Source organism: Geotrypetes seraphini, chromosome 3 (genome assembly GCF_902459505.1).
Source record: "Geotrypetes seraphini chromosome 3, aGeoSer1.1, whole genome shotgun sequence".
Classification (NCBI taxonomy): Eukaryota; Metazoa; Chordata; class Amphibia; order Gymnophiona; family Dermophiidae; genus Geotrypetes; species Geotrypetes seraphini.
The window spans coordinates 143,404,411-143,419,628 of record NC_047086.1 but is presented as its reverse complement, the minus strand read 5'-3'; the positions used below and the strand labels follow the sequence as shown (position 1 = coordinate 143,419,628).

Here is a 15,218-nt window from a genome sequence, read left to right as displayed (position 1 = left end):
GCCATTTTTAGCTGCAGTAAGCACACACTAGCACTTATTGCAGTTTTGTAAAAGGATCCCTAAGTCAATGCCTACTTAAATTGTGTCTTGTAATGTGCATTTTCACATTCTACCATTTAAAAAATGTGATTCAAAATATATTAAAGTAAGAGTTTGTTGTGTAGATTATTGAAACATACTGTACACTCTCAATGTGAAAGATCAATTATGAAAATATTCAAATAGTAAGTAGGAAACAAAAAATCTTGATTACATAAAAATAGCCTTACTGGGTCAGACCAATGATCCATCAAGCCCAGTAGCCCATTCTCACGGTGGCCAATCCAGGTCACTAGGACCTGGCCAAAACCCAAGGTGTAGTAATATTCCTCGCTACCAATACAGGGCAAGCAGTGGCTTCCCCTGGGTCTTTCTCAATAACAGACTATGGACTTTTCCTCCAGGAACTTGTCCAAACCTTTCTTAAAACCAGCTATGCTATCCGCTTTTACCACATCCTCTGGCAACGCATTCCAGAGCTTAACTATTCTCTGAGTGAAAAAAAATTTCCTCCAATTGGTTTTAAAAGTATTTCCCTGTAACTTCATCGAGTGTCCCCTAGTCTTTGTAATTTTAAACGGAGTGAAAAATCGATCCACTTGTACCCGTTCTACGCCACTCAGGATTTTGTAGACTTCAATCATATCTCCCCTCAGCCATCTCTTTTCCAAGCTGAAGAGCCCTAACCATTTTAGTCTTTCCTCATACGAGATGAGTTCCATCCCCTTTACCATCTTGGTCTCTCTTCTTTGAACCTTTTCTAGTGCCACTATATCTTTCTTGAGGTAAGGAGACCTTAATTGAACGCAATACTCCAGATGAGATCACACCATGGAGCGATACAGGGGCATTATAACATTCTTAATCTTGTTAACTATCCCTTTTTTAATAATTCCTAACATCCTATTTGCTTTTTTGGCCGCCGCCACACATTGGGCGGAAGATTTCATTGTATTGTCTACAATCACATCCGGATCCTTTTTGTGGGCGCTAATCCCCAAGGTAGACCCTAGCATCCGGTAACTGTGATTCTTCCCAATATGCATCACTTTGCATTTGTCCACATATAATTTCATCTGCCATTTGGATGCCCAGTCTTCCAATTTCCTAAGGTCTGCCTGCAATTTTTCACAATCCGCATGTGTTTTAACAACTTCGAACAGTTTAGTGCCATCTGCAAATTTAATCACCTCACTCGTTATTCCAGTTTCCGGTCATTTATAAATAAGTTAAATAGCACCAGTACCAATACAGACCCCTGTGGCACTCCACTGTTTACTTTCATCCATTGAGAAAAATGACCATTTAACCCTACCCTCGGTTTTCTATTCGATAACCAATTCCTAATCCAGAACTGAACTTTGCCACCTATCCCATGACACTTTAATTTTATCAGAAGCCTCTCGTGAGGAACTTTATCAAAAGCTTTCTGAAAATCTAGATATACTATATCAACTGCCTCACCTTTATCCACATGTTTATTCACACCTTCAAAGAAGTGAAGCAAATTTGTGAGGCAAGATCTCCCTTGGCAGAACCCATTATGACTCCGTCTCATTAAATCATGCTTGTCTATGTGGTCCATTATTTTATTTTTTATAATTGGTTCTACCATTTTGCCCGGCACCGAAGTGAGGCTTACCCGTCTGTAATTTCCCGGATCTCCCCTGGAGCCCTTTTTTAAAAATCGGCCTAACATTGGCCACCCTCCAATCTTCAGGTACTACAGACAATTTTAATGACAGGTTAAAGATCGTTAATAGCAGGTCAGCAATTCCATTTTTGAGTTCTTTTAATTCTATTTGGAATGTTAATGAGAACAAAGAACCAAATTTCATCAAATAAAAACAAGCTTTTATTGATTATGTCAGGAGTCGCCATTCAACATATCACGCATAATTGGAAAAATTGGAGTAGGCTAACTAGTTTTTGGTGGAGCTCATTGTGTCACATCTATAAGATGGAGAGAATAATAGCCATACAAAAAGGGAATTATAAAAAATTTAAGGAGATATGGGGGCCATTAACAAATTATTGCGGACTTCCGGCGGAAGCATGGGGCTGTGAGCAGGACAAGCTCGTGGCTCCGGCGCGCCCGCTGCAGACAACTTCATAAACGGCATTGAAAATCTCAGCCCCGGGGTCGGCGTGCAGGAGAGTGCGATCGGGCGTCTCGGGTGCGATCTGGAGGCGGTCCGTGGGATGGCCGCGCGTTCGGGCAAGGCGGACCGTGAGCGCCGAAAGCCGCCGGAGCTAAAGATGGCGGCGCACGTGGCACCTACATCGCCGGAGGCGCCTGAGACCCCCAGCTCTCTATGGGTCGCGGAGGTGACTGCCGAGGTGCAGGCCGCGCTGGAGGGCACGCTGGGAGCTAAGCTCCAGCGCATTTTAGACAAGCTGGATACGCTGGATCAGACATTTGCAGCCCTGACTTCAGAGGTTCGGGAGACCCAGCAGAGAGTCAGTGCTGCTGAGGACGCGGTGCAGAGGATCTCCCAGGAACAGGAGGGTCAGTCTACTTCTCTGGCAGCGCTCCGGGCCAAGGTGGAGGATCTTGAGAACCGGTCCCGCCGCAATAATTTGAGGTTCGTGGGCTTGCCGGAGTCGCTGGGGGACGCGGATCTGGGGGACTTCCTGGAGAAGTGGCTGATGGAGTCCTTGGCCCTTCCGCAGCAATTGGGTCCCCTCTATATTGAGCGGGCGCATCGTTTGGGATCCCGGCGAGATGGAATGGAGCGCCCGCGGGTGGTTATCTGTCGCCTGCTCAACTATCGACTTAAACTTGCGGTTCTCCGGGCCCTGCGACAGGGGAAGAAGCTGCTCTATAACAACAAGCCGGTCCTCTGCTTCCAGGACTACTCGGCGGAGGTTTCACAGGCTCGACGCAAGTTTTCTCCTTTGTGTTCCAGTCTAGTCCGGCGCAGTATTCCTTTCTCTCTTCAATATCCTGCTCGGTTGCGGGTGCTGCATTCCGGTAGACCGCACCATTTTGATACTCCAGAGGCGGCTCGGCAGTTTGTGGAGGAGAAGTTCCCGGAGGTGGCGTCGTGATCTGCGGCTGGGCGTCTGTGGTGGAGCTGTCCCCGTTGGGAGCTGGATGCTGCGGATCTCGATTTGGAGAGAGCTGCGGAGATTTCATCGAGGGCCTTCCCCCAGGGATGTGGAGGGCTTCTGCTGATTTTGCTCCTCGGCCTGAACATTGTTATTGTTTTTACTTTATTTCATGTGTTGGGTTTCCTGCACTTGGAGTGTGTTCCTCTTTGCTATGAGTGTGAGTGTGTGTGTGTGGGGAGGTCTGCGTGCTTTGTGACCAGAGGCAGCGGCGGGGGGTTGGAGTGGCTGTGGTTTGGATTATGGGGGGTCTGTCTAAGGGGCGTCTTTGGGAGGTTCCTTTGTATGACTGAGGGTCTGGGTTGGTCCTGGCGGTGTGGATGATGTGAGTATGGATGCTTGTCTGGAGGGGGGGTTGTCGGGGGTTCTGTTTACTTGTTGGATGGTTGGGGTGCTGGCTGCGGTGTTCCTTGTCAGGGGGGTTTCTCTACTCTGGCTCTTCTTCGGTGGCAGCCCTTGGTTTGTTAGTTTCAGGGTGGGTATGGGGGCTGAAGGGATTAGTGTGGGACCTGCAGTGGGCGTGCCTGCTTCCTGGAAGTAGCACCAATTGGGGTGCGGTACTTGGTTTGGTGTGGGTTTTGGGGGGGGAAGGGGGATGTTGGGGAGGGAATAGGGGGGGTGGGGGGTTTGGGTGGAGCTGGGGATCTCTTTTGGGTTGGACAGGTGGGTGATAGGTGGTGCATTTTGAGTGAGTGGTTAGAGGGGTGGTGGCTGGGACGCTCCTCTGGCCTTTTTCGATGGGATATTCTGTATCTGCTTTTGGCTCTTTTTCTAGTCTTTCCTGGAACATAATTTGATATCTTGGAATGTGGGGGGGATACATTCACCGATTAAACGGTATAAAATATTGCAAGCCTTGAATCGCAGGAGGGCATCCATTGCTTTTCTCCAGGAGACCCGGTTGACATCTGTGGAGCATGCTAAGCTCTGCTCTTGGTGGGTGGGCACGCATTTGGAGGCTCCGGCTCTGGGGGGTAAGGGTGGGGTGGTGATACTTTTTCGCAAGGGTCTGCGCCTACAAACTCACAAGGTACTTCGGGATCCTGAGGGGCGGTATCTTATTGCCTCGGTCTCTCTTAACAATAAACCCTTATTGCTTTGTAATCTATATGCTCCTAACAATCCCTCTGCCAGGTTTTTTCGGAAGTTGCGTAACCTTTTGTTACGGTTTGGTGATATTCCGGTGCTCCTTGGGGGCGACTTCAATGAGGTCCCGGATCCGCGGTTGGATCGGTCTTCTTCCGTGGGACGAGAGTCTCTGCGGGCTTGCACGGGGGCTGGCATGCTGATTTCCTCTTTGAATTTGTTGGATGTTTGGAGGGTTCTTCATCCGGTGGAGCGGGACTATTCCCATCTGTCTCGTGCCCATGGGACGCTTTCTCGCATTGATTATATTCTTTTGTCCAGGGACCTTCTCCCGGCGGTTCAAGAAGCCATGTTGGGCCCCATTGAGATCTCGGACCACGCTTGGGTGGGCCTGCGTTGGCTTTGGGGTTCACCGAGGGTGGGGGGTGCCTCTTGGCGGTTTCCCTGTCATTTATATCGTAATGTTCGCTTTCATGACTTTTTGTTGGCTAAATGGGGGGATTTCCAGACTGCCAACAAGCAACATAGGGAGGATCCGATTCTTTATTGGGAGGCTGCGAAGGCCGTGCTGAGGGGAGAAATCATGTCGTTTGTCTCTTTTGAGGCTAAGGCGCGTCAGAGAGAGATTCTTACTTGGGAAGCGAGGGTTCAGGCTTTGCGGCGGCGCTTTGCCAGTGCCGCTACGTTGACGCTTAAAAAGCGGCTTTTGGAAGCACAACAGGTTTTGAATGAGCTCCTGCACAGGGGGGCTCAACGGCATAGGGAGCATTATCAATTTCAACTTTTTCGGTTCGCCAACAAGAGTAGCAGGATGTTGGCGCGTTTAGCTCGCTCGTATCGGGGATCCGAGGGTGTAACCGCTCTGCGAGATGCGAGGGGAGTGCTTCACCATAAGACTGAGGACATTGGTCGAATTCTGAAGGACTTTTTCGCTGACTTGTATGCTTCGCCTGGCCCGGATTTTCTAGCAGGGGGGGTCTATTTGGATAGCTTGGATTTACCTCAACTCAGTGCTGCTGACTCCGACCTGTTGGAGTGCCCTGTGCGAGCGGAGGAGGTGGAGTGGGCGATCCGTGCCAGTCCGTTGGGCAAATCTCCGGGGCCGGATGGCTACCGGGGCGAATTTTATAAGTTGTTGGTGGCTGAGATAGCTCCGTTGTTGTCGGAAATCTTTAATTTGAATGTGGCTAAGGGGTTTTTGCCCCGATATTTGAACTCGGCGCAGATCGTTGTTCTTCCTAAGCCGGGTCGGGACCCGACCTTGCCGGACTCCTATAGACCCATATCCCTGCTCAATTTTGAGACTAAACTAATGGCTAAGGTGCTGGCGAATCGGTTGGCCCGTGTGCTACCTTCCCTAATTTCGGAACAGCAGGTGGGGTTTGTACGGGATCGGCCTGTTTCTAAGAACCTTCGCCGTATCTTGCTGGCTCTGGAGAAATCTGGAGTGGATGGAACCCCCGCGGTGCTGGTGAGCTTTGATGCCGAAAAGGCCTTTGACCGGGTACGGTGGGGGTTCCTCTTTGATACGCTGAGGGCGTACGGGTTTGGCCCCTTTTTTCTTGGTGCTCTTTGGGCCCTCTATAGTGACCCGGTGGCACGGATTTCGGTGAATGGTGGCTCATCTGACTCCTTTTCTATCAGTAGGGGGACCCGTCAGGGCTGTCCCTTGTCGCCTCTGCTGTTTGTGCTTTCCTTGGATCCCCTGATTCGGGAGATTCAGGCCAACGCGGACATCAGTGGCCTTCAGTTGGGAGCTTCTCATTTTAAAATTGCGGCCTTTGCTGATGATCTTTTGGTTTTTTTTGACTAACCCGCAACGCTCTCTGTCCACCCTTTTGGAGAGTATTAGGGAGTATGGGGATTTTTCCGGGTTCACCCTAAATTTGAGGAAATCGGAGGCCCTGGCTTCATCGGGGGATCTTCGGCAATCTTGGAGGGGGACTTTTCCACTGCATTGGGCGGATTCCTCCTTCCGCTATTTGGGAATTCGATTGTCCATGGATGTTCGGGAGCTTTATAGGTTGAATATCGCTCGTTTGCTTTCCACTACAGGCTCTGTGTTGGCCGCCTGGCGTAATTTGCCTCTTTCTTTGATGGGGAGGGTGCAACTTTTTCGGATGGTTTTATTCCCTAAGTGGCTTTATGTACTTCAAACGTTGCCTTTGTATCTCTTGCGTAAGGATATCCGGGCCCTGTCTTCTTTATTATCCAAGTTCTTTTGGGGTGATCGGCGACCTAAGTTGCGGTGGCAGTTTTTGGTGGGATCCTGGAGGCGGGGAGGCTTTGGGGTGCCTGATATGGCTCTTTATAACCAGGCGTGTTTGTTGCGCCACGTCCGAGACTGGGTTATGGGTACGGATCTGTACACGGATCTCGGTCTGGAGCGCGATTATTACTATCCTTTTCACCTTCTCTCATTATTGCATGCTAGGCTGGCGCTGCTGCCCGTGTTCTGTCGGCGGAGTATTTTGTTTCGCCCCCTTTGGGAGGTCTGGCGACGGCTGCTACCGTTTTGGCGGCAGGATCCACATGTTAGTGTGTTACTGCCTTTGACCGGCAATATCTCCTTCCCTCCGGGTCTCTTCCCCTCTCTCTTTGGGCGTTGGCGAGCTAAAGGGTTTGAGTATCTTTTTCAGTTAATGCGGGAGGACGGCACGCTTTTTTCGTGCGATGAATTGTTGGGTAGGGGTCTGCCTCCCTTGGGTCTTTCATTTGCTCATTGTCAATTGAGCCATTACGTGCGGTCTCTCCCTAGGAGCTCTCTTTCTTTGGAGTTTGGGATTCGGTTTCGAGATTTTTTGGAGGGGGGAGAGGGTTCCGCATCTGGGATCTCGGTTTCCTTGTATCATAGACAACTTGGGGCGCTTGGTCCCCCGCGGGAGTTTTCCTTGGTGCTGTTGGCTTGGCAGAGGGATTTGGGGCGGGAACTCGGAGCGGGCTTCTTGCTCCGGGCTCTTCGCGGGGTCCCTGCTTTGGTGCACAGTGCGGAACTTCGTGAATGCCATTTTCGGACCTTGCTGAGAGCCTATGCTTCCCAGAGCCGGGCCTACCATATGGGATGTGTCCATACTCCTTATTGTCTCACCTGCCATTCGGAGGTGAATTCTTATTTTCATGGTCTTTGGGGATGTGAGAGTGTTCAGAGCTTTTGGGGGGCCCTGGCTTCCTTTCTTCAGGGTCTCTTGCGAGTTTCTGTTCCTGTTTCTGTTAATCATATGTTATTTGCTCATTTTTCCTTGTTTTCTGTGTACACATCTGCGGAGAAATTGTTTTTGAGCAAATGTTATATTTTGGGGAAAAAATGTATCTTGAATTTTTGGCTGGCGGAGGTTCCTCCCTCCTTTTGGTATTGGCGGAATAAATTACATGCCCTTTTTGGATGGGAGGCCCTCCTGGCTTCTTCCTCTCGCCGCCGGAGCAGAGACTTTGTGCACATTTGGACTCCTTATTTGGACAGTTTGTCTCCCCGGATGCGCAGTCGTATCTTGAATAGCCTACATGCATATTCTATTCCGCCTGTCTGATGTGGGGGGGTGGGGTTGGGGGGGGGGGTGATGGGCGGGGGTTTTTGGGGGGGTAAGGGGGGGGTTGGGCTACTTTGTAACCTAAGAGGACATCAGAGTCCAGTCCTCTTGGGGGTAGGGAGCTCTGTTTTCTATGTTTGAAATGTTTTTGCCCTGCTGTGTCGTTGTGATTTGGTTGTTGCTTAATAAAAACAGATTTCACATAACAAATTATTGCAATGAATAGATACCATTGTTCCATGATAAGTACAATACAAGTGAGGGAGAGAATTCTGAATTTTATTACATGATTAGATCATTTTCATAAGAATTATTTGATTACTTATGTTATGGTAGGGGTGAGAGGGAAGGGGTTAAATTTTATATATTATTGTTAAATATGACAGAAATTCAAGTGATGTATTTAAATTTCAATTGTCAATTTATTGATACACTTGTTGTAAGAGGTAAAAACGAATAAAGATTTATATAAAAAAAAATACCCTGGGATGTATTCCATCCGGTCCTGGCGATTTATCACTTTTTAACTTTTTGATTTGGCTCAGTACATCTTCCAGATTAAAACCATTTCTGGTTCAGGTAGATCTTTTACATCTTCCGTAAAGACCGAAGTAATTAATTCATTCAGTATTTCCGCTATGGCCTTATCCTCCCTGAGCGCACCTTTCGCTCATTGATCATCCAGCGGTCCCACAGATTCCCTCACAGGTTTTCTGCTTCTGATGTACCTAAAAAAATTGCTATGAGTTTTTGCCTCTTTTGCAAGTTTCTCTTCATATTCTTTCTTAGCTGTCTTTATCAATGCTTTGCATCTAACTTGCCAGTGCTTGTGTTTCTTCTTATTTTCTTCATTCGGATCTTTTTTCCATACTTTAAAGGATTTTTTTTTTTGGCTCTAATAGCCTCTTTCACTTCACCTTTTAAACACGCCAGCTCTCATTTCCTTTTCTTTCCACCTTTGCCGATACATGGAATACATCTGGTCTGGGCTTCTATGACTGTATTTTTAAATAACATCCATGCCTGTTTACAGTCCTAACCTTTGCAACTGATCCTTTTAACTTTATTTTAACCATTTTCCTCATTTTATCATAGTTGCCTTTTTGAAAATAAAACGCCCCTACAGTAGATTTCTTTTGTGACGTTACTCCCGGTTTCAGCTCCAATTTAATCATGTTATGATCACTGTTTCCCAGCGAACTCAACACAGTTAACTCAGTTCTTATTGGATGTTCCTTTTTCAACAGTAATAGTCATTTAGGATAAGTGGCTACCAACTTTACACAATAGGGTGCTGCAGTTTTTCCTGATTCTTTTAGGCAGAATAGCTCAAGCTCTTTCAGAATGGCTGCTGTCTTCAAGTCTAGCCACAGATATTTTTTATTGAAATCAGATCTGAGCTTTGACTGGACCACTTAAAGATATTTGTTTTCATCTTGCTGAGCCACTCTGTTGTTGCTTTTGCTTTTGCTTTGTGTTTAGGATCATTGGTTTGCTGAAAGATGAATATTTTCTTCAGTTTCAGAGTGAACCAAAGTTGTACAGTGGAATGCAAAAATCTTACAAGGGTGTGAGGGCTGCACCTTTTTTAAAACCAGAACTAAGGCAGCAAAAGCAGCATTTCAACCATCCTTGAAAAGTTTGCATAAAAGTGATGCTAGAGCCAGATTCAATAGATATTAAAGTTTATTTCTCCACAGTAGCTTTGTGGTACTGAATTAATAGATATGGTCAGTTAAGCGTAAGTTCATGAAAACCACCTTTTTCTCATGTTGATACCAGATCCTCTATAAAGGCAATTGATGCTGCCATTGGAGCCAGACAGTGGAAGAAAGCTGTTCACATCCTGGATTTTCAAGACTCGCGAATAGCAGCTAAATACTATTACAAGATAGGCCAACACTATGCGTCCTTACAGGAGTATGAGGTATGGAACTTGGGTCTCCAGCACTAATCTAAATGCTTCTCAGCATGTTGGAGCCTGGTACATAAAGAGTAGAAGATAAGAACACTGAGTTACATACACTAAGCCAGGATGCTACATTGTGTTGTGTTACACCTGAAAATGATACAAAGAAGAGCTGCTTAGCTACACTAGTGGTACATCTTTCCATGCACATTAAGTATACCAAGAGTTAAGAGCCATACTGTCACTGCTGCAGTATTAGCATCAGTTCACCTTGTAACTATATGTTTTGTAGGTAGTAATACACAAGCAGAGTTAACTGGAACATTTAGGAATTTCTGCAACACTATCTTGCTATGTTGTCATCAGATGATACCATTTTTAATTTCTCCCTTGTAGATTGCTGAGCAATTGTACATTAAAGCAGACAAAATCAAAGAAGCCATCGACATGTATACTCATGCCGGACGTTGGGAGCAAGCACACAAGGTTAGATTCAGATTGGCAACTAAAGTTTCCTTGTTTGATTCAATCTATTCCTTACTCAAACTATGATTAAAGGGCACTATATACAGTATATACTTATCTACTTTTTACTATTCAAGAATTCAATTAAATTAAAGTTTTAGTGAAAGTACTCGGAGTGCAATACTTTTACTTCCAGTGGAGTATGTGGCTGTCTTCTTTTCAGATTGTAGTTCTACCTCCTCCTCTTGTTTGCTAACCTACCCTATGTCTTGTTTGTAGGTGTTACTGTCTCATCTGTTATTTGGTATTAGTTCCCCCAAATTTCTGTTTTTTTTAGAAATGTTTATTTTATTGTACAATGCTTTGAATTTTATGATATGCAACCAAATAAACACAGGTTGGAATGGTTATACTCAAAAGAAAGCTTTTCTGAAATACCTCAGCCCCACCACTCCACCGCTATACAAGTTTTTTAAGCGGGAGATTTATGTGGTGCCTCATCATTGGTAGATCAAGTTTAAAGCGCCATGAGTATATATATTTTTTTTTACTTTTTCTATTCAAAAATTTTTTTTGTTAATTTTTATTAGTTTTCGTATTAGTTTCACTATAAATAGATCAATAAATAAGCAGTTATAAAAGTAGAATTTGTATACTTAGCTTCTACACACAGCTCAACCAGGGAGTACGACCCGACATGTTTCGCACCCTCCGGTGCTGTCTCAAGGGTCTCCCTAGGTGGCCGTAGTCATCCGACTCACAAGATTGAGGTCTTTCCACAGACCTCAATCTTGTGAGTCGGATGACTACGGCCACCTAGGGAGACCCTTGAGACAGCACCGGAGGGTGCGAAACATGTCGGGTCGTACTCCCTGGTTGAGCTGTGTGTAGAAGCTAAGTATACAAATTCTACTTTTATAACTGCTTATTTATTGATCTATTTATAGTGAAACTAATACGAAAACTAATAAAAATTAACAAAAAAAATTTTTGAATAGAAAAAGTAAAAAAAATATATATACTCATGGCGCTTTAAACTTGATCTACCAATGATGAGGCACCACATAAATCTCCCGCTTAAAAAACTTGTATAGCGGTGGAGTGGTGGGGCTGAGGTATTTCAGAAAAGCTCTCTTTTGAGTATAACCATTCCAACCTGTGTTTATTTGGTTGCATATGATAGTGGGTTGGCTACAATTATAATTGTTACTGGTTTTGAAGGAATAGCTTGAATTTTATGATAAGCATTTTATCAAATTTTAATAAACCATAAAACTATGACTATCATAGCATTGATCTAATAATTTTATCAAAAAGATCTTTTTATTTAGTTGTTGGCTGTTGCTTCTGGTTCAGTTGTTCAGAAATAGCAGGCAGTTCTCAAGTATATAATAAACACAAACATAATCATAAAAATATGGGTGTGGCCTTAGGAGCCTAGGCCAATCAGAATCTTAGGCCCCTCCCAGTGCATCCCAGGATGCACTGGGAAGGGGAAGGTCTGCCACTTTGAAGAGGCAGGACATCCTTCCTAAAAAGGTACGGGGGGGGGCAGGGTCCAGATGTCTGTGGCAGGAGGGAGTGGACATCCCTTCTGCTGATTTTCATGGGGGGAGGGGGGAACTGGACCATCGGCAGGAGGGAGTGGGCATCTCTCCTGCTAGTTGGGTTTTTTTTAAGTTCGGGGTGGGGAGGAGTTACCGGCACAACTTTATTATTACTATTTATAATGGGGACAGATATTGTGCGTATGTAGCATATACACAACATCTATGCCAATTTTTTTTTAAAAACTGCTGTTCAGCACTTTTTTAACACTACCAGCATCTCCAGACCTGGTGGAGATTTTGGAATGTTAAAAACCAGTGCTTCATTTTGTGCATCATCTGGGCATCGATCGGAGTGCTCATTTTAATATTGATGAGCTTGTTATATATCATCCATTTACACTAGTGGACAAAATTGTAGAAACACCTAGCATTTTATTTTTAAAAAATTCTTTATTCATTTTACATCTTACAACAAGTGTATCATAAAATAACATTTAAACTTAAAAAATTTAAACAATATCACTTGATTCTCTATCAATTTAACTTAAATCATAATATTTAAACCCTCCCTCCCAATCCTACTAATTCATATGTAGTACATATATCATATATATATTATATATTCTGTCCTATTAATTTAATATCAAATCAGAAATCCCACCCCCCCATACTTTGCAATTATACCTATTAAGGAAAAATGATAGTCCAATAACTACTCATTGCAATATTCTATTAATGGCCTCCAAACCTCCTGAAAGTCATTAAAATTACCTTTCTGCAAGGCTAACATTCTTTCCATCTTGTATATATGACATAGTGAATTCCACCAAAAACTATAATTTAATCTATTCCAATTTTTCCAATTAAATGTAATCTGCTGAATGGCAACTCCTGTCATAATAAGTAGTAGCTTATTATTCTTTGTAGAAATTTGACTTTTCTTCCTCATTGACATTCCAAATAATATAGTACCGTAGGATAGAGCCATAGGATTTTCCAACAAACAATTTATTTGGCCCCAAATCGATTTCCAAAAGCCAAAATGAATGGACAATAGAACAATAAATGATCTGAAGTCCCCGCTTCAAGATGACAATGCCAACATCTATTAGACTTAGAGCTATCTAATTTTTGTAATCTAACTGGGGTCCAGAAAGCTCGGTGCAACAGAAAAAAACAAGTTTGTCTCATAGATGCAGACATTGTACAACTTATCCTCCAAGGCCAAATTTGTGGCCATTGAGATGCAGTAATTTGATGCTTAATTTCAATGCTCCAAATGTCTCTAAGACTAGTCTTTGTTTTTTTATTCATAAATCCAGATATCAATTTATACCACTGTGCGGCCTGGTGTCCCAAGAAGTCCACCTGAAAACACAAGAACTCTAGACTATATTGATTATTAAGATTTTTCCATTCAGGGAACACTGCCTGAATGGCCTGCTTCAGTTGCAACCATCTATAACTTTGTGATTTATTAAGACCAAATTTATGTTGCAACTGTGAAAAATCAAGCAGTTTACCAGTAGAAATAACATCTTCCAAAGTTCTTATACCTGACATAATCCAATACTTCCAGATGACCTTAAATCCGCCTATTTGAATCTTGGAGTTAAGCCATATAGTTTGATTTGTTGATTTATGTATAGGAATAGGTGTTAAATTATTCACAAATCTCAAAGTTATCAACTAACAATCTGTTTTCTTTATATATCCTAGGCATTTTGATACTAAGAACATGGTTTAATCGCAAAGGAAAAATGAGTCGCCATTCCAATCACAACCAGTCTGGAATATTATCAATGGGCTCTGGGAGGACCCAATACATACCTTAGCGCAAAATATAGGCTTGATGATACCTATAAAAATTAGGAAAATTTACCCCCCTTCCCTAATTGACTTTTGCAAAGACACTAAAGCAATTCTAGCAATTTCACCAAGCCAAACAAATTTTGTAAGAATATTATTTAACTTTTTATAAAAGGACCCCCCCAAAAAAACTGGTATCATACCCATTTGGTAACAAACCACAGGCAGTATCATCATTTAATGGTTTGGATTCTCCCCCACCAAGATAAATGTAAAGGATTCCATTGCTCACACAATTCTGTTACAATACCTAGCATTTTAGGCATTATGCTTTAAGAAAACATAGCTATAACATCATAATTGTATTTCATGCATAAGTTTTTGATTAATAAAAGTGGACAACAAAGTTTTTGCTTCTTCAACACTTTCAGGTGTATCTTACAGATTTTTGACTGCTGATCATGAAAATCACATTTAAAATTACCATTTTAAATCACATACCATTTTAACAAAAAAGTACATTTTTACAATTTCTTATTATACTTTCAGGCTAATGCACTTAATTAGGCTAAAAATTAATGAAGGCATTTTTGTCGGTCCCGAGATCAGACATCATCAATGATGAAAGATTTGAAGATCTGTTGAGCCAGAGAAAATTGACTGGAAAGCATTCAAGGATGTCGTTGAGAATTTTCTTGGCAGTTACAGAGCACCAAACTATATTCAACTGGTTGATAAACTTCTTATAGCATACAAAACTATGAAGTGCAACATGTCACTGAAGATGAACTTTCTATGTTCACACTTGGACTTCTTCCCCGCAAATCTTGATGCAGTCAGCGACAAACACTGCAAAAGGTTTCACCAGATGCCACTATGGAAAAAAGAAAACAGGGCAACTGGAATTCATCAGTTCTGGCTGACTATTGTTGGACACTGCAAAATGATGCACCAGACATTGAGTAGAAATGGAAATCATCAGGAAAACTCTTTTTTGCCACAGCGAACTATTACAGCGTATCAGAAACTTTGTGCATTAAAACATGTTATAGTCAATTAAAGATACCATCATGTTTCTCAAAATTCCTATGTGATACAGTCAGTGGGAAATTATATTTGTGTTTATTTTGAAGGGGGTCTATAATGATTACCAGTTTGTTTTAAGGAAGAAAAACTTTTTTGAAAAATTTGTTGTCCAGTGTAACAGAAACTCTGTAATCACTTAACAAGACCAGCATAATATTTGGCACATTTCAGAAAAATAATGCTGTTCATAAGCTATCCAAGCTAATAATGATAATTTGTCCAGTTATCCGATGACTTCATTGCATTTGATATTCCTTAGCCTTGATTACTGCTTCACATCTTCTTGACATGCTGTCCACAACTCTTTGGAGATCAATAGATGTTATTATATGGAACCAGGAGTTGATTATTGCTGCTATCAGCTCATGTTTGTTGGAGGGTCACTTTGCTGCTACTGCTCTCCATAGTGTGCACCCACCTGAAGTATTGCATTCAGTTCTGTTCTCTTTATCTCAAGAAAGATACAGTGGCACTAGAAAAGGTTCAAAGAAGAGTAACCAAGATGATAAAGGGGTTAGAACTCCTCTCGTCTGATGAAAGACTAAAATGGTTAGGGCTCTTTAGCTTGGAAAAGAGATGGGTGAGGGGAGATATAATTGAAGTCTACAAAATCCTGAGTGGAGTAGAATGGATACA

At 43.2% G+C, this 15,218-nt stretch overlaps 1 protein-coding gene across 2 annotated transcripts in view; it reads left to right on the top strand.

The window, feature by feature from the left end:
- The window catches only part of IFT172 (intraflagellar transport 172), a 413,076-nt gene that overhangs the window by 229,977 nt on the left and 167,881 nt on the right, over positions 1–15,218 (top strand). For both annotated transcript variants that reach the window (XM_033936511.1, XM_033936510.1), the window contains 2 exons: positions 9,546–9,690; positions 10,069–10,158. In XM_033936511.1, coding sequence (XP_033792402.1) covers positions 9,546–9,690; positions 10,069–10,158 — 235 coding nt within the window. The remainder of the gene's footprint in view (positions 1–9,545; positions 9,691–10,068; positions 10,159–15,218) is intronic.